Source organism: Lagenorhynchus albirostris, chromosome 6, assembly GCF_949774975.1.
Source record: "Lagenorhynchus albirostris chromosome 6, mLagAlb1.1, whole genome shotgun sequence".
In the NCBI taxonomy this organism is placed as follows: Eukaryota; Metazoa; Chordata; class Mammalia; order Artiodactyla; family Delphinidae; genus Lagenorhynchus; species Lagenorhynchus albirostris.
Window position 1 is genome coordinate 33,478,772 of NC_083100.1, and position 23,664 is coordinate 33,502,435.

General features: G+C 42.7%; 1 protein-coding gene across 1 annotated transcript in view; it reads right to left on the reverse strand.

The window, feature by feature from the left end:
- The window catches only part of KIAA2012 (KIAA2012 ortholog), a 116,264-nt gene that overhangs the window by 53,556 nt on the left and 39,044 nt on the right, over window positions 1-23,664 (reverse strand). The window contains exons 12-13 of the mRNA XM_060152314.1: window positions 16,748-16,816; window positions 3,106-3,182 (exon numbers count right to left, since the gene is read on the reverse strand). Coding sequence (XP_060008297.1) covers window positions 3,106-3,182; window positions 16,748-16,816 — 146 coding nt within the window. The remainder of the gene's footprint in view (window positions 1-3,105; window positions 3,183-16,747; window positions 16,817-23,664) is intronic.

Below are 23,664 nucleotides of genomic sequence, written 5' to 3' on the forward strand. Positions count from 1 at the left end.
AGGAGTTCAGAACTGGCAATGCTCCACATGCTGCTATTAATATGCAAAAAATGCCTTCATAAATACTTGATTCTGTTCACAGTGGGGAGGCAGTTCATTTGAAAGAGGAAATGGGAGCTTGGAGTTGAGACATGTCTGCTTGTCTCCTTTTTCTTTTTTTATTTCTCTTTTCATCTCCACATTTCCCCTTGTAGGTTTCTTTCCCCTCCTCCAACTCCTAGGAAGTTGTTGATGTCAGTGACTACGCATTTCTATTTATGGATTTACCGCCGAGGCCCTGATTCTCGGCCAGGTGCGGAAGAGGTGCCTCAGTGAGGCGCGAGTCCCTCGGTCTGCCATCCTGTGTCGGGGGGTGGGGGTGGGGGGCGGGAACCCTCCTCCTTCCTGCTCACGCCCGCAGCGCAGACCTCCGCTTCGGAAACGCACAGCGGAGGTTTTAAAATCCAACCAGTAGGGGGCACCAGAGGCGGCCTCCAGAACCCGGTAAATCCCGGAAGCCAGTCACGTCTGCAAAGCGCTGTCTGGCTTTCTCACCCGCCCGTCAGAAATGGGTTTCCAAATCGAGGTATGTGACTTCTCGATAAAGCATGGTGATAACAACATATCCCACCTTTGGGTTTTTTGTTTTTGTTTTTTCCCTCGCAGCTAGCATACTGATAAAAAAGTAAAGGTATTTTGTGTGACCGAACTCCTAATATGGTCAGACCCCAGTGAAGGGAGGGAGGGGGTGAGTCGGGCGTGGTGGGGGGCGGCATTAATGGAAAGGAAAGAAGAGCAGAAACTGCTGATGCTGATAAAGATCAATTTTGTGTGATGTCCTAGCCTGCTTCAGAGTGGGAGGGCGACAGTGGAAGGAATCCACTGAGTATGCCAGTGGCCCGTCAGGGTACGTAACCGAAATCTGCTGGGCAGAAATTTGTTTCTCAATCCTTCCAGATGATTTACAGTAAACATGAAATTAGTCATTTCCATGGAATAGGTTGAGAAAGTAGGGAAAACTGAAGTCAGTGATTAATCTAATGAAGAGTCGTTAGCCTCAAGAAGTAAGGGGGAGGGGAGGCAGGGGGGACACCGACCCCTCCCGGACCCCACCCCCCTTTCTCTGTGTTTGGGGGGCTGGTGGGGCTTCCTATACTTTTCCTCACATGGTTTTGCTTTGGGGGCTACTACTAAAGGAAATAAGACTACTGCGACTTGAATAAACCAACTGGTGGGAACAGCCCCTCTCCTTTCACGAGAGAGGCACAGGCAATGCCCCGAGGGAGCTGGTTTGCCACGGCTGCCCAGGGGAAAGCCAGGATTAGAGCTGAAGACCCTCAGTCTGCTGTTCCTCTTTCTGACTGCAAGGTTCATAATTAAGTCTAGGACTTAATTTGACATGACTGAGCCACTCTTTTTTTTTTTGCGGTACGCGGGCCTCTCACTGTTGTGGCGTCTCCCGTTGCGGAGCACAGGCTCCGGACGCGCAGGCCCAGCAGCCATGGCTCACGGGCCCAGCCACTCCGTGGCATGTGGGAGCTTCCCAGACTGGGGCACGAACCCTCGTCCCCTGCATCGGCAGGCGGACTCTCAACCACTGGGCCACCAGGGAAGCCCTGAGCCACTCTTTTATTGCAGGTGATATGAGGTCTCCTGGAATACAACCACGGGGCTGTGTGAATTTGGAGAGTTTAGGGTTATATGAGGTATTTGCAAGGCCTTTGCAGTTGTGGAATTATCGAATGACAGCACATTTTCCTCAGTCACAGACTCTCTTGAAAAAGAAAACCTTCTAGATCCCTTATAAAGGGTGTCTTCAAAGCAGGCACGTAAAACAAAAACAAAAACATGCAAATGTTGGTTCTGTGGTTCCTCAGTAGCAGTAAGGGTCGACTGGGCTGTGTTTCAGCGCAGGGGAGGCCTGACCCGGGCCCAGGGTCCTAACAGGGAGAGCTCAGGTTCTTCCTCAGAAGCGGCTAGGCACACACAGGAAAACAAAGCTACCTTTATTATTACTGTTTTTTTAATGAGTGTGAGGGAAGAGGAGAAAGGCAGGAAGTTGGAGATAAGGGAGAAACAGAGACCATGCCGGTGCCACCCCCAGTCCCGCCATCCTGCTGTTGCCCAGCAGGGGGAGACCTGAGAGAGCCCTGGGCTGTGGGGCTTCTGCCCCAGCTTCTCTGAGACCCGGGAAGCTCTAGGAATTCCCCTGAGTTGTCTCTCTAGAGTGAATCTGAAGACAGTGCCAGCCTCAAAGCTTCAATTGAAGGAACAAATTTATAAATATTTGCGAACATACGTCCTTGAACCACTAATATATATATATATTTAAATTGGGCTCCTTTTACGTATCTGACATGGGCAGATGTTAAATCAACTTTGTTACATATTCTTTTTTTTTAAATTAATTTATTCATTTATGGCTATGTTGGGTCTTTGTTTCTGTGCGAGGGCTTTCTCTAGTTGTGGCAAGCGGAGGCCGCTCTTCATCGCGGTGCGCGGGCCTCTCACTGTCGCGGCCTCTCGTTGCGGAGCACAGGCTCCAGATGTGCAGGCTCAGTAGTTGTGGCTCACGGGCCTAGTTGCTCCGCGGCACGTGGGATCTTCCCAGACCAGGGCTCGAACCCCTGTATTAGCAGGCAGATTCTCAACCACTGCGCCATCAGGGAAGCCCGGTATTCTTAATCTATTCAGATAAAGCATTTTTTCCCTTTCTTCACAGTATCCTTGCATTTTTTTCTTGATTGCTATTTTTTCCTCCCTATTAGGAATGAGAATTGGAGTAGAAAAATGGGCCCATTGGCACAAAGTCTTAGTGCCTACTGCCTCGATGGAGGATGCCTTTCTGTGTTTCCTTGTTCCCTTTTTGACTTTGCAGAAGTCAGGGAAAGGCCTATTCAGCTTATTTGCACACACAAAGAGCCAGACAAAACAGTCCAAGTTGAGTTAAGACATTCCAAGTCTATGAGTTAAGGAACATTTGTGATTTTATAGTCTACTTGTCTCATTTAATTGATGAGGCAAATGAGGCCCAGAGAGGTGAAGAATCTCACCCAAGGTCACACAGCAAGTAGGGACAACAACCCTAAAGTCCAGTGTCATGCTCATGCAGAGTCAGTACTGTACCTGCTTCTCTGGCTTTTGGGTCAAAGGTGAGGTTTCATTAAGATTCATGCGAAGATCAGTTCTGGATTCAGTGTCTGCTATGATGAAAATCAGAGAGAAAAGGGTCAAGGTTGTCAGACCTAGGTGTCATGAGTTTTTATATATACCATACCCGTACACACCTAGCTCGTATGTGTAAGATTGGAAACACACACATGCCTATGGCATTCATATTTACTCACCAAATAACACATGTAACCTCTACAGGCACAGTCTAAATGCCACCTTAAATATAGTGTTGAGACTTTATATTCAAATTTCTCTTTTCTTGTTTTGGTTGCTCTTTAAAAGAACAAAGGTATATTCTTTGTGCTACTAAAATTCAGATAAAGCTGAAATTAAGAAGGAAATATTGATGGAAAAAATCTGCTGATCCTGTTGAATATAGATTTGTATGATCCTACTTCACTGAGGTAGGAAAATGCTTCTGCAACCTTCCAGATAGAGAGATCAGAGACTTCCCTTTTCCCTCATGTTGTGGAAGGGCAACAGGAGAAGTGAAACATGAAGCAAACAAAGGCAGAGGCCAAAAGGGGGCTGATGGGAGGGGACTAATGGAAATCATGGCGCTCACCCTGAAGCAGGCACTACACAGACACCGATATGTGGTTGGCGTGTAATCTGCACGACTCTCCTCCATGGTTGTGTTATTGTGTTATCATACTCTCTATAGGTCTGGAAGCTGAGGCGCGAAAGATAAAGTAACCCACCCAAGGATGTACAACTAGTGAGGTTTTGAGGAAGGATTTGAGTCCAAGACTGCCTCACTCAAACCTCATGCTGCAAAGGGATAGGATTGATTTTGTTTTCCTTTTTTTCCCCTAAGAAAGTAAATTTAATGTTTATAAAGGAATGTTTATTTGAGGGACAGATTTAGCTAAGTGCATGGCTCCCCTGACAAGGATTTTAGTCTCTTGTGTGGGACCAGTGTCCAACAAAAAGTTCTTTACATACTTGCTACTCCTAAGTAGCTCTGTTAAGAGTCTGGCCATATGTGATTCTGCATCTTTGCCTCTTTGACCTAAAGCCTCTACTCATTCCTTGTGGGCTGACCTTCCCTTTTCTGTTGTTTCTCAGCTGTTCTCATCTATCTTGTTTGAAAATGGCTTCTGCACAGATTTAAAACATTTCTTGGGCTTCCCTGGTGGCGCAGTGGTTGAGAGTCCGCCTGCCGATGCAGGGGACGCGGGTTCGTGCCCTGGTCCGGGAAGATCCCACGTGCCACGGAGCGGCTGGGCCCGTGAGCCATGGCTGCTGAGCCTGGGCGTATGGAGCCTGTGCTCCGCAACGGGAGAGGCCACAACAGTGAGAGGCCCGCGTACCGCAAAAATACAAAAAAAAAAACAAAAAACATTTCTTATTTAAGACAGCTGGGGAAACTGAGGCCCAGAGAGTGACTTCATGTGACTGACTCAAGGCCATACCTTGAAAGAGTGCAAGCCCAGAACCTGAACCCAGACCTCCTGACTTAGCCTCTCCTACTCCCCCCTCCACCTCACACTGCCTCCTGTTAACCTCACTTGGTCTTGCCACATCACAGCTGCTTGGCCCGGATCCATCCTCTGCACAAATCCAGCCCAACAGAATTGTGTTGCGATGAGGTTCACTTCACTGTGGCTTGGAAGGAACCATGGGTCTCTTAGAAATGAAACTTATAAATTCTAATGCATAAGGAAAGTTCTTGCAACACCAGGAGAATGAATCAGTCAGCCAGAGTTCAAGAAATGTAAACACATTTTTAGATAGGAGACTGAAAAATTGCTTAAGACTTCTCCATTTCTTGGGTCAAGACCCTGGTAATTTACTGAGGTCCGAGCTGTCAAGGAGGAGACACAACTCAAACTGCATTCCTGGGAGATAAAGCAATGGGGGTGGTAAAACTTTCTCCCTGAACCATGTGGCAGAATCTACCCCTCTTATCAAGTTGAAGAAACTGACCCATCAACCAACGCAGGCAACTGGCTGTGAACACAGGCCTAGTTCTTTCCCATTATTCCGGAGCTGGTGTGTACATTCACAGACTACAGACAACACAGCTTCCAGGCCTGCCTGAAACTGGGAGCTCAGAGTCCTTCTGTGATGAACATTTCTGCCACGAAAGAGATAAACAGAAAACACATTCTTTCCCTGGCCGCCCACCATCAGGCCTGAGTAGATTTTCAAACGCTAGCATTAATCTAGCCACAGGCTTTTAGCAAGGAGATAGCATTCCCACCAGATAATCAGGCAGTTTCAGAGATGACCCTTACTAGATGGGGTCTCATCCCAAACCTCTTCTGCCTTCTTCAAATCATGGGATCCTTCAGCAAACACTCAAAACTTGAAAAGCAGGAAAGAGCATCTGATGCTAGCATGGAATATGGGTGCCTTAAAACTTCTATTTCAGCCTATGTTGGCCATGTTTAATTCCCAAGTTGTTTATTGTTTTAAATAAAAATGAAACAGTCATATTTATTCCCATTGTTAAAGAATATTTATTTCCCTTGGTATAGGATGCTCATCTGATATCAAAATAGAGACTGAACTCCAGAAAGTCACCTTATCAGACACAGTGGACCACCTGATTCCTTCCTAGATGCGTGTCAGGGCTTGTGAGAGAACATCAGACCTGCAGGCGCCAAAGTGGCCAAACATTTGGTAGGTACAAGGGCAGGAGCTATCGAAAGTGCTGGCAGGAGCCTCTAAATTATGTGTAGGGTCTTTTTCCACACATACCATTTCTGAGCCATGAGTACCTTTTGACCACTAGTGCGCACTCATGGAACTCCCCCCCATAACTTTCAGTAGTTCATCATTGAGGAGGGGATATATCCATTGCCAAACAGATCTCAGAAAGTACCTTTGCCTTCTCACAGCTTTGCATGTGGACTTGCAGCAGAAGCCAATGGGAGGAGGCTTAAAAGTCAGCCTTTGTACCTTCATGGTTTTGTATTTTTGGTCGAAAATGGAAAATGCAAATTCCAGGTTGTTAAAAAAAATTCTTCCCAGTAGAAAATAACCATAAAAGGAAAAATAATTCTGGTCCCTTTACATAGCCCTGCTGATCTTTCCTTCTTTACTTTATATAATAAGACTCAAGATGCCTATGACCTGTAGAGCTTTCATCATGTTATAATAAATCTTGAGTCTGTTTGTTTAATGCAGGAGATCAAGACCCAAGATGGCCTTTTGGTATTGTCATCATCAAATTATTGGAACAAGATTTAAGACCTTGTTTATGCTACACATTTTCACTTTAAATCTTCCTGGTTGAGGAGGAGGGTGAGATGGGCATATCAAACAGTTGCTTAAGACCTGAGAAAGTCTCCAGCCTAAAGACATACCCCAGGGAGCTCTATTAAAGAAGCCAAGTAGATCTAGAAGATATGAGTCAGTCTGAATTTAAATATGGAAATGCCTAGTAAATACAAGGACAATATTTTTCTTCCAATTTGGAATAACTTCTTTTACTTACTTATATCTTCTTAGACCAAGGCTTGCTCAGTCTCAAGAGTCTAGCTTTGGGAACACCAGCTTCTCTCAAAAGTTCATAAATTATTTTTTATGGAGAGGTCCAAAGGTACATGGCAGTTTACCAAGCCCCAAATAGAAGGAAAGCTAGATGACAGAATTGAAATTCGAGTTGTGTAGCAATAAAATATCAACTACACGAGAAACCCTCCAATCGATATACATCATAGGATTAATAAGGATACCTGTAGTGGAAGATGGTATGGAAGAAGGGAATTCAAAAAAGAGGCTGAAGGTAGAGCTACATACAAAGCAGCCAACCAATTCAATTCAATATTCTGCAGAAAATATTGTTCTTGGTCACTTGCTCTCAAACAAATGCAGATATCTGGTCTCCCAGCCTCTGGTCTTACCCGCTTCAATCCATTCTCTACATAGCCGGGAGAGTCATTTCTCTAAAATAAAAATCTGGTTATGTCAGTTTCTGTGTAAACAGGATCTCACAATCTTTAGGATAAATTCCTTAGTTGCTGCTTATGGGCCTTCATGATCTGGCTACTGCCTACCCCACCAGCTGTCTTTCTCACTACCTCCTCTCCTACATGTACCTTGGGGTCCAGGCATTACAGGCTGCTTACATTTCTCCCATGCCACCCTGTTCTCTAACCTTGATATGGTCCTTTTCCCTGGAGCATTCTTTCCTCTTTTCTACTTGGCTAGTTCCTACATATATCCTTAGAAACTCAGCTTAGGTGTCCTCTCCTTCCAAAAGCCTTCCTAAACTCTAGGCTGAGTTAGCCTGTGCTCATCCATAGCTCTCAGCACACTCCACTACTGTGGATGACTTTAAGGCATGGACTTTATCTCTCAACTGTATCCTTATGCCCAGCACATTATTTGGCATTAGTAGATGGTCAACTACTGTTTCCTGAGTGAATGAATGAGCAATCTTTATGTGCTCTGTAAAACAGACACACTAATTCTTTCTATCGGACATGTTCTGATGCTGGTGTCTTCATTAATTTTCAAATGAGTCATTGCTAGGAATGAAGACAACAGCAAATGTAAATCCTTAGGCCACAGGGAGATGTGTGAAAGAAGCAAGAGAGAAAGCAGGAGGAAAAATATCCTTAAGAAAAGCCTCATGCTTCTTTATGGTCTTTTTGATGAGAAGATAACACAAATGTCTGAAGAGTGATGAAACAGAAGACAGTATTTATGGATTACTAGTTAATAAAAGTTATTTTTTGATCACTCTGACAGAACAAAACTTAATATTCTCAACTTTATTATAGTTGAGAAATATAGCTGATATATACACACACAGACATCTTGAAATCCATACCAGCTTTAAAATGCATTGTGCTGGGTTTCCCTGGTGGCGCAGTGGTTGAGAGTCCGCCTGCCGATGCAGGGGACACGGGTTCGTGCCCCGGTCCGGGAAGATCCCACATGCTGCAAAGTGGCTGGGCCCGTGAGCCATGGCTGCTGAGCCTGGGCGTCTGGAGCCTGTGCTCCGCAACGGGAGAGGCTGCAACAGTGAGAGGCCCGCGTACCACAAAAAAAAAAAAAGAAAAAAAAAAGCATTGTGCTAAGCATGACTTCACTGCTTGAGCAAGGTCCTGATCCCTCATGCATATCATACACTAAATGGACAGTGGATCCTGGCTTTAGGAGGGACACATCCTGAGAGTTTCAAGAGTCTTTAGATTTGTGAATATCCCTAGCGTGTATTCATATGACCAGTAAAACTAAAGTAGAAATGAAAAAGGAGGGGGAGTTCTTCAGACTCTTAATGAGTTGATAGATAAAGGATTAGAGTGATTTATAAAACTATTTTTTGGCAGAGAATCATCAAATTGTTAGACCACTTCATTTTCTCTTAATTCCATCACCAGTTCCAGAAATTGGCCTACGTTATAGGGCCATTAAAAATAGAATCAGGGGATGGGGGTGGGGAGGAGGGATAAATTGTGAGATTGGGGCTGACATATACATACTACTATATATAAAATAGATAACTAACAATAACCTGCTCTACAGCACAGGGAGCTCTACTCAGTACTCTATAATGGCCTACATGGGAAAAGAATCTTAAAAAAATCCAAAAAACAAAAACAGAAGTAGAGTCATAGATGTGGAAACAAATGTAATGGATACCAGGACATGGGGGTGGGGGGAGATAAATTGGGAGGTTGGGATTGACATATACACACTACTATATGTAAAATAGATAACTAATAACATACTATATAGCATAGGGAACTCTACTCAATACTTTGTAATGGCCTACATGGGAAAAGAATCTAAAAAAAGAGCGGATATATGTATATGTATAACTGATTCACTTTGCTGTATATGTGAAACTAACACAATATTGTAAATCAACTATACTCCAATAAAAAATTAAAAAAAAATCAATGTTCTTCTTTTTAAAAAATAACTTCACAAGAGCTCTTGCACATGTTACAGTGAATACAGACCACAACGCTGAGGTTGGCTGGGTGTATTCACTAGCTTAGTGATGGTCTTCTGTCTCCCAGCCTCGCCATATCTATGATTTGACTTCCTGCCTCCGTAAAATGACAAATTGTATGTGTCTCTGACTTCTGAAGTCATTTGCAAATAGTCAAAACTGGCTTTCAAGTCCACAAATACCCAAGTCTGCCATCTATATAATTTTTAAAAATTCTATCATTTTTATCTGAAAATATTCCTTGGGGCGGAGATCAAGATTGCAGAATAGAAGGGCGTGGCGCTTACCTCCTCCCACAAATACATCAAAAATACATGTAATGTGAAGCAATTCTCACAGACTACCTACTGAAAATATTCCTTAAGAACAAAAGACCAAAAAGAAAACAAAAAGTTGTAAAAGCTCTATAGATTCCAATGAAGAGATGTTTTAAACTGCTCTTTGAAGAAGAACTACAATCCTGCAGCCTGTAGAACAAAAACCATATTCACAGAAAGATAGACAAGATGAAAATGCAGAGGGCTATGTACCAGATGAAGGAACAAGATAAAACCCCAGAAATACAACTAAATGAAGTGGAGATAGGCAACCTTCCAGAAAAAGAATTCAGAATAATGATAGTGAAGATGATCCAGGACCTCGGAAAAAGAATGGAGGCAAAGATCGAGAAGATGCAAGAAATGTTTAACAAAGACCTAGAAGAATTCAAGAACAAACAAACAGAGATGAACAATACAATAACTGAAATGAAAACTACACTAGAAGGAATCAATAGCAGAATAACTGAGGCAGAAGAATGGATAAGTGACCTGGAAGACAGAATGGTGGAATTCACTGCTGCGGCACAGAATAAAGAAAAAACAATGAAAAGAAATGAAGACAGCCTAAGAGAGCTCTGGGACAACACTAAACACAACAACATTTGCATTATAGGGGTCCCAGAAGGAGAAGAGAGAGAGAAAGGACCCGAGAAAATATTTGAAGAGATTATAGTCGAAAACTTCCCTAACATGGGAAAGGAAATAGCCACCCAAGTCCAGGAAGCGTAGAGAGTCCCATACAGGATAAACCCAAGGAGAAACACGCCGAGACACATAATCAAATTGGCAAAAATTAAAGACAAAGAAAAATCATTGAAAGCAGCAAGGAAAAAACAACAAATAACATACAAGGGAACTCCCATAAGGTTAACAGCTGATTTCTCAGCAGAAATTCTATAAGCCAGAAGGGAGTGGCATGGTATACTTAAAGTGATGAAAGGGAAGAACCTATAACCAAGATTACTCTACCCGGCAAGTATCTCATTCAGATTTGATGGAGAAATCAAAAGCTTTACAGACAAGCAAAAGCTAAGAGAATTCAGCACCACCAAACCAGCTCTACAACAAATGCTAAAGGAACTTCTCTAAGTGGGAAACACAAGAGAAGAAAAGGACCTACAAAAGCAAACCCAAAACAATTAAGAAAATGGTCATAGGAACATACATAGGGATAATTACCTTAAACGTGAATGGCTTAAATGCTCCAACCAAATGACACAGGCTTTCTGAATGGATACAAAAGCAAGACCCATATATATGCTGTCTCCAAGAGACCCACTTCAGACCTAGGGACACATACAGACTGAAAGTGAGAGGATGGAAAAAGATATTCCGTGCAAATGGAAATCAAAAGAAAGCTGGAGTAGCAATACTCATATCAGATAAAATAGACTTTAAAATAAAGAATGTTACAAGAGACAAGGAAGGACACTACATAATGATAAAGGGATCAATCCAAGAAGAAGATATAACAATTATAAATATATATGCACCCAACATAGGAGCACCTCAATACATAAAGCAACTGCTAACAGCTATACAAGAGGAAATCGACAGTAACACAATAATAGTGGGGGACATTAACACCTCACTTACACCAATAGACACATCATCCAAAATGAAAATAAATAAGGAAACAGAAGCTTTAAATGACACAATAGACCAGATCGATTTAATTGATAATTATAGGACATTCCATCCAAAAACAGCAGATTACACTTTCTTCTCAAGTGCGCACAGAACATTCTTCAGGATAGATCATGTCTTGGGTCACAAATCAAGCCTCAATAAATTTAAGAAAATTGAAATCATATCAAGCATCTTTTCTGACCACAATGCTATGAGATTAGAAATCAATTACAGGGAAAAAAACACATGGAGGCTAAACAATACGTTACTAAATAACCAAGAGATCACTCAAGAAATCAAAGAGGAAATCAAAAAATACCTAGAGACAAATGACAATGAAAACACGACGATCCAAAGCCTATGGGATGCAGCAAAAGCAGTTCTAAGAGGGAAGTTTATAGCTATACAAGCCAACCTGAAGAAATAAGAAAAATCTCAGATAAACAATCTAACCTTACACCTAAAGGAACTAGAGAAAGAAGAACAAACAAAACCCAAAGTTAGCAGAAGGAAAGAAATAAAGATCAGAGCAGAAATAAATGAAACAGAAACAAAGAAAACAATAGCAAAGATCAATAAAACTAAAAGCTGTTTCTTTGAGAAGATAAACAAAATTGATATATCATTAGCCAGACTCATCAAGAAAAGGAGGAAGAGTACTCAAATCAATAAAATTAGAAATGAAAAAGGAGAAGTTACAACAGACACTGCAGAAATACAAAGCATCATAAGAGACTACTACAAGCAACTCTATGCCAATAAAATGGACAGCCTGGAAGAAATGGACAAATTCTTAGAAAGGTATAACGTTCCAAGACTGAACCAGGAAGAAATAGAAAATATGAACAGATCAATCACAAGTAATGAAATTGAAACTGTCATTAAAAATCTTCCAACAAATAAAAGTCCAGCACCAGATGGCTTCACAGGTGAAGTCTATCAAACATTTAGAGAAGAGCTAACACCCATCCTTCTCAAACTCTTCCAAAAAATTGCAGAGGAAGGAACACTCCCAAACTCATTCTATGAGGCCACCATCACCCTGATCCAAAAACCAGACAAAGATACTACAAAAAAAAGAAAATTACAGACCAATATCACTGAGGAATATAGATGCAAAAATCCTCAACAAAATACTAGCAAACAGAATCCAACAACACATTAAAAGGATCATACACCATGATCAAGTGGGATTTATCCCAGGGATGCAAGGATTCTTCAGTATATGCAAATCAATCAACGTGATACACCATATTAACAAATTGAAGAAGAAAAACCATTTAATCATCTCAATAGATGCAGAAAAAGCTTTTGACAAAATTCAACACCCATTTATGATAAAAACTTTCCAGAAAGTGGGCATAGAGGGAACCTACCTCAACATGATAAAGGCCATATACAACAAACCCACAGCAAACATCATTTTGAATGCTGAAAAACTGAAAGCATTTCCTCAAAGATCAGGAACGAGACAAGGAGGACCTAATGAAACTTAAAAGCTTTTGCAGGGGCTTCCCTGGTAGCGCAGTGGTTGAGAGTCCGCCTGCCGATGCAGGGGACACGGGTTCATGCCCTGGTCTGGGAAGATCCCACATGCCGCGGAGCAGCTAGGCTCGTGAGCCATGGCTGCTGAGCCTGCGTGTCCGGAGCCTGTGCTCCACAACGGAAGAGGCCACAACGGTGAGAGGCCCGCGTACCACACACAAAAAAAAAAAAAAAAAAAAGCTTTTGCACAGTAAAGGAAACCATAAACAAGATGAAAAGAAAACCCTCAGAATGGGAGAAAATATTTGCAAATGAATCAATGGACAGAAGATTAATCTCCAAAATATATAAACAGCTCATGGAGCTCAATATTAAAAAAACAAACAACCCAATCCAAAAATGGGCAGAAGACCTAAATAGACATTTCTCCAAAGAAGACATACAGGTGGCCAAGAAGCACATGAAAAGCTGTTCAGCATCACTTATTATTAGAGAAATGCAAATGGAAACTACAATGAGGTATCACCTCACACCAGTTAGAATGGGCATCATCAGAAAATCTACAAACAACAAATGCTGGAGAGGGTGTGGAGAAAAGGGAACCCTCTTGCACTGTTGGTGGGAATGCAAATTGATAACAGCCACTATGGAGAACAGTATGGAGGTTCCTTAGAAAACTAAAAATAGAATTACCATGTGACCCAGCAATCCCACTCCTGGGCATATACCCAGAGCAAACCATAATTCAAAAAGACATGCACCCCAATGTTCATTGCAGCACTATTTACAATAGCCAGGTCATGGAAGCAACCTAAATCCTCATCGACAGATGAACAGATAAAGAAGAAGTGGTACATATATACAATGGAATATTACTCAGCCATAAAAAGGAACAAAATTGGGTCATTTGTTGAGACGTGGATGGATCTAGAGACTGTCATACAGAGTGAAGTAAGTCAGAAAGAGAAAAACAAATATCGTATATTAACACATATATGTGGAACCTAGAAAAATGGTACAGATGAACTGGTTTGCAGGGCAGAAATTGAGACACAGATGTAGAAAACAAATGTATGGACACCAAGGGGGGAAAGTGTTGGGGGGGCGGTGGTGGTGGTGTGATGAATTTGGCGATTGGGATTGACATGTCTACACTGATGTGTATAAAACTGATGACTAATAAGAACCTGCTGTATAAAAAAAAACAAAGTAAAATTAAAAAAAAAATCCAAGGGGAAATTGAAGTGTAGAGAGGTGTTGAGTTGTGATCCCCTGGAAGACTGTTGGAAGATTCTCTGTCTCCTATTCTCTCTGTCGTGTGTGTGTGTGTGTGTGTATGTGTTTGTGCGTATGTGCTTGTTTGAGGGTCTTCTAAATATCTAAATTTAAAAATAAATAAATAAATAAATTGCTCTTTGAACTCAGTTCCAGGGGGTATCTGGTATTTTCAGAGTAGTGTTATATCCATTTTCTTACAAACAAATAGGGAGTGTTAAGCTCAAAGAGATGTAAGAATTTTTTGTTAAGGTCTTTGAGCAAATCAAGGGAACAGATAAATTTCCTCTATTCTAAGCCCTGCAGCAGGTATTCTGTGCTTATATGGGTAGTCCCATTGCAATGGGGAGTTATTTAACAGATATAGATTTTCAGTTTTGCAAGATGAAAGAGTTCTGGAGACTGGTTACACAGCAACATGAATCTACTGAACACTACTGAACCATACACTTAAAAATTGTTAAGATGGCAAATTTTATGTTATGTGTATTTTACCACAATTAAAAAAAAGATGTTAGGGGATAGGAGGAGATGAGGAATTATGCTCCAGGCAAAGGGAACTGTGTGTTCAAAAGCTTGGAAATGAGAAAGAGATTTGCATTAGCCTAAGGTCGTTTAGTTACTAGGAGTAGAGAAGACAAGGAATAAAAGTTTTATTTCCCTTTCCTGGATATAAAGCTTGCCATGGGGCAATTCTGAAATAGCTCAAGTTTGTCTTTGTCACTTTACCATTTCCCTTTATGTTCTTTGCTCTGTGTGCCTCTTTTTCCATATAGCTAATATTTTTCTGTTCATACAAGCCCTCCAGGGTACCCCAACAGGCAGGTATGTTTCAACCCTTAAGACTCTACTCACTCCCAAATTATCCACTTCTGTTCCCATCCCATCAGAATTTTTAGTCCCTCAGAGCAGCTCTTCTCAGCTAGGTTGCAAGAGGACAGCCATCTGACTCAATACATTTTTACTGAAGTGTGAATGATTGGTAGCTTCTCAGAAGTATCAGCTTTTTAAGAGACTACTTCAGAATTCAAAGTGAATCTATTATTAGTGAGACTTTAATAGGAGAATGAAGTGAAATTGTAACATTTTCAGCCATATTAGGAAGGATATTTTTGGTCTGGAGAGCTACTCTGTAAACAGGCCTATCTGGCTTGATAATCTGTCTTAGGAGTTTGGTTCTTCCAAACTGTTTCTACTGGGTTTCAGCTTCTCCCCATATCTCTAAAAGTTGCAAATCATTTTCAGTGTTACCCACAAAAGGGTGTCTGATGCTAAGTAAGGGGAATTGGAGGGACAAAAGGATGTGCAACAGAAGTCATTTATGAGTATGAGTTATTATGAAATCAGGAACTTCCTAAAGTCTCACATATTGTCAGATGGAAATGTGCCTGTTTATTATTTTTTAATTTTATTGAAGTGTAGTTGATTTACAATGTTATGTTAATTTCTGCTGTATAGGAAAGTGATTTGGTTTTTTGTGTGTGTATATATATATATATATATATATATATTCTTTTTCATATTCTTTTCCATTATGGTTCATCACAGAATATCGAATACAGTTCTCTGTGCTGTACAGTAGGACCTTGTTGTTTATCCATCCTATATATAATAGTTTGCATCTGCTAATCTCAAACCCCCAATCCTCTACCCCCAACCCCGCCGTCCCTTGGCAACCACAGGTCTGTTCTCTGTATCTGTGAGTCTGGGAAACGTCCCTGTTTAGATTGATGTCACCATGCATAGTGGTAAAAATGTAGGTTTCTACGGTTCAAATCCCAGCTTCACCACTTAGTTGTGTGACCTTAGGCTAGTTCCTTAACCTCTCTGAGCCACACTGTCCTAGATGAAAAGTGAGGATAATAATAGAATTTACCTCATATCATTGCAATGAGGATGAAGTGAATTAATGAATGTAAAACACTCAGCACAATGTTTGGCATGGAGATAGATAGCAATGATAGTTATCATCATCATCGTCATATCCTTTGCTGGTGGGCTCCTATTAAGAGCTGCTCCGGCCCAGTTCTAGCCAACAAGTGAGAATGAACAGAAATGACCCTGAAACTCTTCACACCACGGTCAGGATGTCCACCCAAGGAGAATGATGAGAGGGGTAACGCAGAATGCTGGGCTCCCAAGTATTTCTCTGCTTACAGATTTTGAGATTGGCAAGCATTTGATGGTGCCCTCTCTCCTAGTTTTGCAGTCTCTAGCAAAACCAGTGCCCTCCACCCAGCTCTGGCTCCAGCCCTCGATCTGTGACCTTGTTTCCTGTTGCTACAGCAGGTCTCTCATGCAGGATTCATCATTGCCTGCCCCCAAATAAGCAGTGAGGAAGACCACACACATTTCTCTATTAATGAAAGACTATTTTTAGGAGTGAGAGAAAGTCTTTACATAATTCGTCCTTTACCCCTGGTTTGAAGCAGAAGCAGCAGTGGCAGTGGGTGGAGGATGAGCTACACTCTCAGCTTGTGCTTATTTCTCCATGGGGGGAATGAAATAGCAAAGGAACCTGGGACGAGGCAGAACTGGCCTCAGTCCTCCATTTAGAATACAAGCCCGAGAGTCTTTTCCAGATAGCTCTCTAGTTTGTGGATGTGCAGTTTGAACTGTACACAACTCTGGGAGACAATGCTCACTTCATTACAATGTGAGTTATGCACGGTGTGATCTGCGAAACCCACAGGACATCTCTGCAAGTTCTCCTTCCGGGGCCAGCTCAGCACAGGCATTTGGGTCGACTTTTCTTCTTTCTCAGACCACAGCACACAGGGCTGCCCATGAGTAACTCTTGAGGATACTCCATTTCTCAGGCTCTCCAAGAAATGAATCTTCTTTCCTACTTATTAGTATATTTGGGGAGAAATTGTGTGTTTCTGGAGGTCTGGGTATGAAATAATATGTATGGGAGTCAAATAACATAGAGGAGAAGTAGAGGTGACTCTGTTGGGGAGAATCTTACCTTTCAGAAGATGTTGAATACTAGACTCCTCCTCTCCACGGCTGGTATTTGAATTGACAGATTCACAGGCTGAAAAACAATAAGGGTTTTACCTGAGAGTGTGGAAAAGTCTTGAAAAAGAGCTATTCCTTACCCCAAGACAGGGGAAAACAGAGTGGATGGCTTGATGCCTAAGCCTCATAATGAATTAGATAGTTTTGAAAACCCTTAGATGCTATCATGGAGGGAAGGTTGATCTAGGATTTAAAAAACATTGAAGAAAATAATATTTTTATTTATTATAAGATGTTTAAGGGTGAAACCCTGCAGGTACTGTGATGCTTAAGTTCTGAGAGGAGAACTTTTGACAGAACAAGAGCATGAAAGAGTTAATGCCTGACACCCACTGTGAGGAGATGTCCAGATTTGAACAGGAGATGTGCTGCGGGACCCCAGTGCGTGCAGCGATGCGGGGGGTGACAGACAAATGTGAAGAGCCCCTGCTTCCAGCTGTAGCGCAAATTCAAGGGTTGGACCAGGGAGACAGGAGGGTTTCTAGCCCATCTGAATCTAGCCAGAAAGATAGGCTTTTGCACAGCCCTGATGAATTTTTTTTGCAATCTCCTAGAGTCACTTTTGATGAGAATCGTTCTCCTAGCTGTTCTTGTCCGTCAAAAGGAACACTAGTTAAAATAATGCTGTTTTAATGGCTGAGGAGAATTAGGATGACAGACCAGAGAAAGATAGTTAGGGGAGAGGTAATAGATAGCAAGGAGATCAGCTGAGTGAATCTGAAATGGAGGAATGGCTTTTTTTTTTTTTTTTTTTTGCAGTACGCGGGCCTCTCACCGTTACGGCCTCTCCCGTTGTGGAGCACAGGCTCCGGACGCGCAGGCTCAGCGGCCATGGCTCATGGGCCCAGCCGCTCTGCGGCATGTGGGATCTATCCCGGACCAAGGCACGCACCCGTGTCCCCTGCATCGGCAGGCAGACTCTCAACCACTGCGCCACCAGGGAAGCCCAAGAGGTATGGCTTTTAATGAGAAATTTGGTGTGTGTGTGTGTGTGTGTGTGTGTGTGTGTGTTTGCGTGTGTATGTCAGAGAGACAGAGGTATGAGAGATCAAGGAGATAGAAATAGGGAGGAAAAAGGTCAGAGGGAATCAAATATATCTGGAAAAGATTTTGAGATCTAACTACCCCCCCCAGCTCATTTCCAAGTACATGTATGTATGTATGTGTATATATTTATGCTTCATCATCTCATTAATGATAATACATATACGAGAGACATTGCCAAAAAAGAATGTTTGGTTTTACTGATTTGCTAAAGTGGGGGGCTTGGAGAAGCCTGCTCCTTGGTGCTTTCCCACCTTCGTGTGCACACAAGCAGCCACGTGCACACATGTAACTTAGGCTGAGCAGGGCAACTTGGGATTCTGAGAACCAACACTGGAGAGAGAAAAAGCCATAATTAGTGTTAATTGTTGACCTTACAGTTCAAGAATAGATGCTCTGGAGAATGGGAAAGGAGAACAAACATTAATTATTGAGTAGGGACCTTGGAGACAGACACTCTGGATTAAAAAGAGAGAGATAAATTGCATAATGAATGTTAATTTTCCCTCAAAGAATTGAGTGGTCGGTGGTTGGAAGGGAAAAAGAGGCTAAAACAATCATGAAAGAGAAAGCTCAATGTGTGTCAGGGTGAGAGGGTGCAGGAGGGTTATACAAACACTCTCCATCACTGCTTACTGCTTTGCCTCTTCCTTACAGCTCCCAAGTATTTGCTATCAGGGTTTTCCTTAGAACTCGTATTATTTACCACAGTTGTGGGTAAATACTGCTGGGGAGCTCAGCCACTTCCCCAAGAGCACATAAGCCTGAAAACAGCCACAGTGCATGACAAGCTGAGAGGCACTCAGCACTGGAATTTATGTTTTATGTGTGTCGGTGGGAGTTTGACTTTAAGTAAAAGGAGTACTGGAGCTGAGTGCCACGTGGGAGAGGGCTGTGATCCTGTGTGTGCCGCCGTGGGGTGACTCGGGCTCCAAGGCCCTGACTGTTGTTTTATCTTAATTATTGTACACAAGACATCCTGAAAGTCATCCTCTTAGCTGAAAGTGAAAACAGAAAAATGGTAGTTTGAGTAGAAAATCGGAGATGAGAATTGTAGCCAATTTTGTAAAGAGACACTATAAACAGGTTTGTCACTGGTTGCTCAGAGTGCTGGGTGGGCTCCCCACATCCAGTCGGCGGCCCTGGGGATTATCCCTTTGCCGCGTCTCCTGCGTCTGCCCACTGCCTTCCATCCAGGCCCTGGTCAGCTGCTGTCTGGATGATTCTACAGTAGCCTGAGCACTCGGCCTTTTCTCTTGCCTATTCTTGGCACACAGGGTGGGATGCATGACATCCTTCCTCAAGCACCTGTGACTTCTTGTTGCCTAAAAGGTGGCATTTCAGCTCTATCCTGGCACACAAGGCCTTCCCTGGCCTGGTCCTGGCCTGCCTTTCAGCCCCATCTCCCCCCATGAAGCCCCTCCACGGGGCACTCTTACAGGCTACTCATCATTTCCCGCATGGACTCTGCTTTCTTATCTCTTTGCCTTTGTTCATGCTGGTCCCTCAGCTGGTCATGTCTTTCTCTCTTCTCTGTTTATCCACTTTACCAGTTTCTTTCTTTGTTTTATTTTTTATTTAGTTTTTACTTTTGGCTGCACTGGGTCTTAGTTGCGGCATGTGGGATCTTTTAGTTGCAGCATGCGATTTCTTGGTTGCACCATGCATGCGGGATCTAGTTCCCCAACCAGGAATTGAACCCAGGCCCCCTGCATTGGGAACACGGAGTCTTACCCACTGGATCACCAGGGAAGTCCCTCTTTTTTTTTTTAATAGAATTTTGTTTATATTTATTTAAAAAAAAATTTTGGCTGCGCCTTGAGGCTTTTGGGATCGTAGTTCCCCAACCAGGGATCGAACCCAGGCCCCAGCAGTGAAAGCACCAAGTCCTAACCACTGGACCACCAGGGAATTCCCTACCAGTTTCTTTAAAGTCAGTACAAATAGAGATTCCTCTGCAAAAATTCGTCCTCGTCCCCCAGGTTAGAATTCATCGCTCCTTCCTTGGAGGCCCCTGCATCGTGTTGTTGAGATCTCTGTTACAGCACTCATCTCATTCTGCCTTGCAGAAGAGTCAGTTGCTTGTGAATTTTTTCTCACAGGGGCTGTAAGGTTCTTGGGGGCAGCAGCCACAGGGCCCGGGGTTGAGCACTGGGAAGTGGGAAGAAAAGAGCACAGTATCTGGGATAGACGGGCCTGGGAATGAATAAGCTCAGCTGCTCACCAGGTGTGATCAATGTGCACAAGGGGGTTAACCTCCTGTGTTTCAGTTTCCTCACCTGTGGTATGTGAATGAAAATACTCCCTTCAAAGGATTATTGGATGATAGAATGAGATGACATATGTGCCTGAGCATGTTTGCTCTTGATATCAACATCCTTCTGTTTCCCTTGAACATGGTAGGCATTCTATCCATTTGATCTAAAGAGTCGGACACGATATTATGGGTCTTCTCTCTTTTAGGTCCAATGATATTTTATATTGGAATTTTACTTAATACTTTATTATATACTGCACGTATGATCTGGTTTGGTTGTCACAAAGCCGTGCAATCTAGGATGGGAGGTATTATTATAGATGCATTTTTTTTGGTGCTTTTTTCTTTTTATTGTGTTTTCAAGGGAGAAATATATCATCTATTTACAAAATAGCTCTTGAAAAATACGAGTACAGATACTATAAAACAAAGCAAACTCTAGTCACAAAACACTATGTACATTATGCAAAAGCAACAGTCTGATCTCCAGGTTATGAAAACTAAAATTAAAATGTCACTACACAGAAAAGGTCCAAGTTCCCAGCTTGGCAAAACTTGGGTGCAGTTACATGAAACATTTAATAAACTGAATTCTTTTTCCCCAATGTGTAAACAAAATGACAAGACTAAATCTGTGCCTGGCAATTTCAATCTAACTCTGAAGCTACACAGAACACACAGACACCTTGTAGACTTCACCTGTTAGTCTGACCATCTTTTCTTCTTAGGTGGTAGGAGGAAGGGCAAGGTGACTGTGCAGAGCAAAGATGTGGGAAGTAGAAATACTGTACCCTAGACATTACAAAGTATGGTGAAAAGAAAGCCTCACTTAATGCATAGCCTAAGGGGGAAAAGACTACACTCCAACTTTGGGAAATTAATTTAGAAGGATAGGGGAAGAGTTTAAGTAATTGCAGTGTAAAATGAAAAATGCACGTGTGATAGAATGGAGCACAATGGAGGATTCAAAAACATGCTCATCAGAAAAATCTGTCAGGTTTGCTTTGTCCAGATTAAGAAAGAATATATAGTTGCATTATATGCTGTAACAAAGAGACTCAGAAAGATAAACATGTATTTCTGTTTCAGGTAAGAGTCTAGAGGGAAGGGGGTAGCCCAGGGTAGCTCTGCTTCCTGAAGGTATCTGGGCACTGTGCTTCCTTATATCTTATGGCTTCATCATCCCCTAGAGTATTCCCCTCTTCCACGTGGTTGAAGCTACTTCACCACTACAACCAAGTCCAATGGTTTCCTTTTTTTAAAATTAAAACAAATTTTTTTTTTTTGTGGCTGTTTTGGGTCTTCGTTGCTACGCGTGGGCTTTCTCTAGTTGTGGCGAGCGGGGGCTACTCTTCGTTGTGGTGCGCGGGCTTCTCATTGCGGTGGCTTCTCTTGTTGCAGAGCCTGGCACGCAGGCTCAGTAGTTGTGGCATGTGGGATCTTCCCGGGCTTAGTTGCTCCGCGGCATGTGGGGTCTTCCCGGACCAGGGATCGAACCTGCGTCCCCTGCATGGGCAGGTGGATTCTTATCCACTGCACCACCAAGGAAGTCCCCAGTGATTTCCTTTTAAGGAAATGACCTGGAAGTCGCACAAGTTACTTCTGTTCACATTTCATCAGCCACATCAGTTATATGACCATACCTGGCTGCAAGGAAGGCCGGGAAATATAATTTCTAGCCAAGTAGCCATGTGTTCAACTAAACTTCAGGGTAGGGGATTCTGCTAATAACAGGAGTAATGGAAAAATGGATACTGGGGAACAAGTAAGTCTTTGCTACTGACAGTTTCAATCAATATTTATGGGCAACGGTCTGGGAGTACCTATGATGTTCTCTGGGATATTCAGAAGTCGAGGAGGGGGATCTATCCATAGGAGATCTTGGAGGAGGATGAAGAAAAAGAGTAAAAAAGGTAGAGGAAGTAAGGGAGTGCCTGGTGAGAGACCCAGGTAGTAAGAATTACTGCTGACCTAAGATAGTAGCAATCAGTGTGGGCTGAGGTGGTCAGGTGAGGTGGTACAATGAAGGTGGGACTGAAGCCTAGAAACCTGGACAAGAGGGCCTAGAGGCAGTAAGTTCTAGTGAGAAGAGCTTTGGCCTAAGTAGGTGCAGGAAGATCTGGGTTTGAGCCTTAGATTTGCCGCATAGAAGCTGTGTGACTTTGAGCAAGTCACCGTACCTCTCTGGGCCTCAGTTTCCTTATCCATAAAGGAGAGTTTTCAAACTGTGGTCTCATAATTCTAGTGACTGCATAGACCCCACAGCCAGGAATCATTTCAGGAGGGAAAGAATTAGCTGGGCTCTGAAGAAGTTGTTGGGGGACAGAGTCAGACCATCCCTACTTTAACCAGGCAGCTCTGCTTTTATCCATTTTATCTATAGGTGTCCTCAGAAAGTCTGTCTGATAAAATGCTTCCCCTGCTTAAATGCTGATGAAGGTGATGCCTACATTCCATCTCAACTCTAAGGTTCTCTGGAACAGAAAAAATGCGAGGGAGGTAGAATTTACAGCTTTACAGGCTCTATAAGAAACAATGTATGTACATGTGCAAAAAATACAGAGGAATTAAATATTCTTCAACACTTCATATTGACTTTTTTCTTAAAAAAAAAGAATTTTCAGCGGATTCAAAGAGAACTATTATTTTTGACATTTTTCTTCTTTGGAAGGCATAAAGTGGCGATAATATCACATTTTCAGCCAAATACGAGGGAGGGGAGTCTTTGTACTTGTAGGAATCGTGAGAGGTTTCTGTCAAAGGAAAGAAGACTCCCCAGTGGTTTTTAGTGGCTCTCTGCAGGTGGCCATCAGAACACCTTCCAATGTGGGCTGCTGATGCGGTGCTGGGTTCACTGCGGTGAGGGAAAGAACCCCGCTTCCCTCTGAAGTCCTGACAAACAGAGCTATCACTGCCCTGTGGTCCATGTGACAGACCCAAATTAGCCCCATGCCGAGCCTCATGGGAATCCCCCATAACTTCTGCAAGGGGAGGAGAGTATATGGGTCAGGACTCAGTGGAGAACAGAAACCACCAAGGTATTTTAAGAAGAAATGGAGCTACTGTAGAGAACTTGGTGCTTACAGAGTTGCTGCAGCAACTGCCTCTTGACAGTCTTCACGAGCTCGCTTGCCAGGGTAAGTAGCCAAAGTGCCTTTGCCTCACTCCTGCCCTTCAAATCTCATGCAAATGCATCTATTTGGCAGAACTGCATCTGCATCCCACCCCCTAATTGCAAAGGTTATCTGGGAAATGTAGTTTTTAGCCTTCCAGCCTTTGCAGTACAGGAGGGCACTGGAAGGAAATGCTGGGTACCAAGCGACCATATCCAGCCGTGTTTTTCTTTATTTCAACATCTGAGAACTGGTAAATCCACCAACATGATTGCGTATGGATTATTAACAAACACTGATTGGGCAAACCTTATTGCCACCCAGGCTTCCTCCTACCTTCCTCTACTTCTTTTTACCTGGAGATGGAGGCATTGTGGACTCAGTGATTCAGAACTGATGTTTGGAAAATGAAAGCAAGAACAGGCATGAATTATTGAATGACTGAGATCC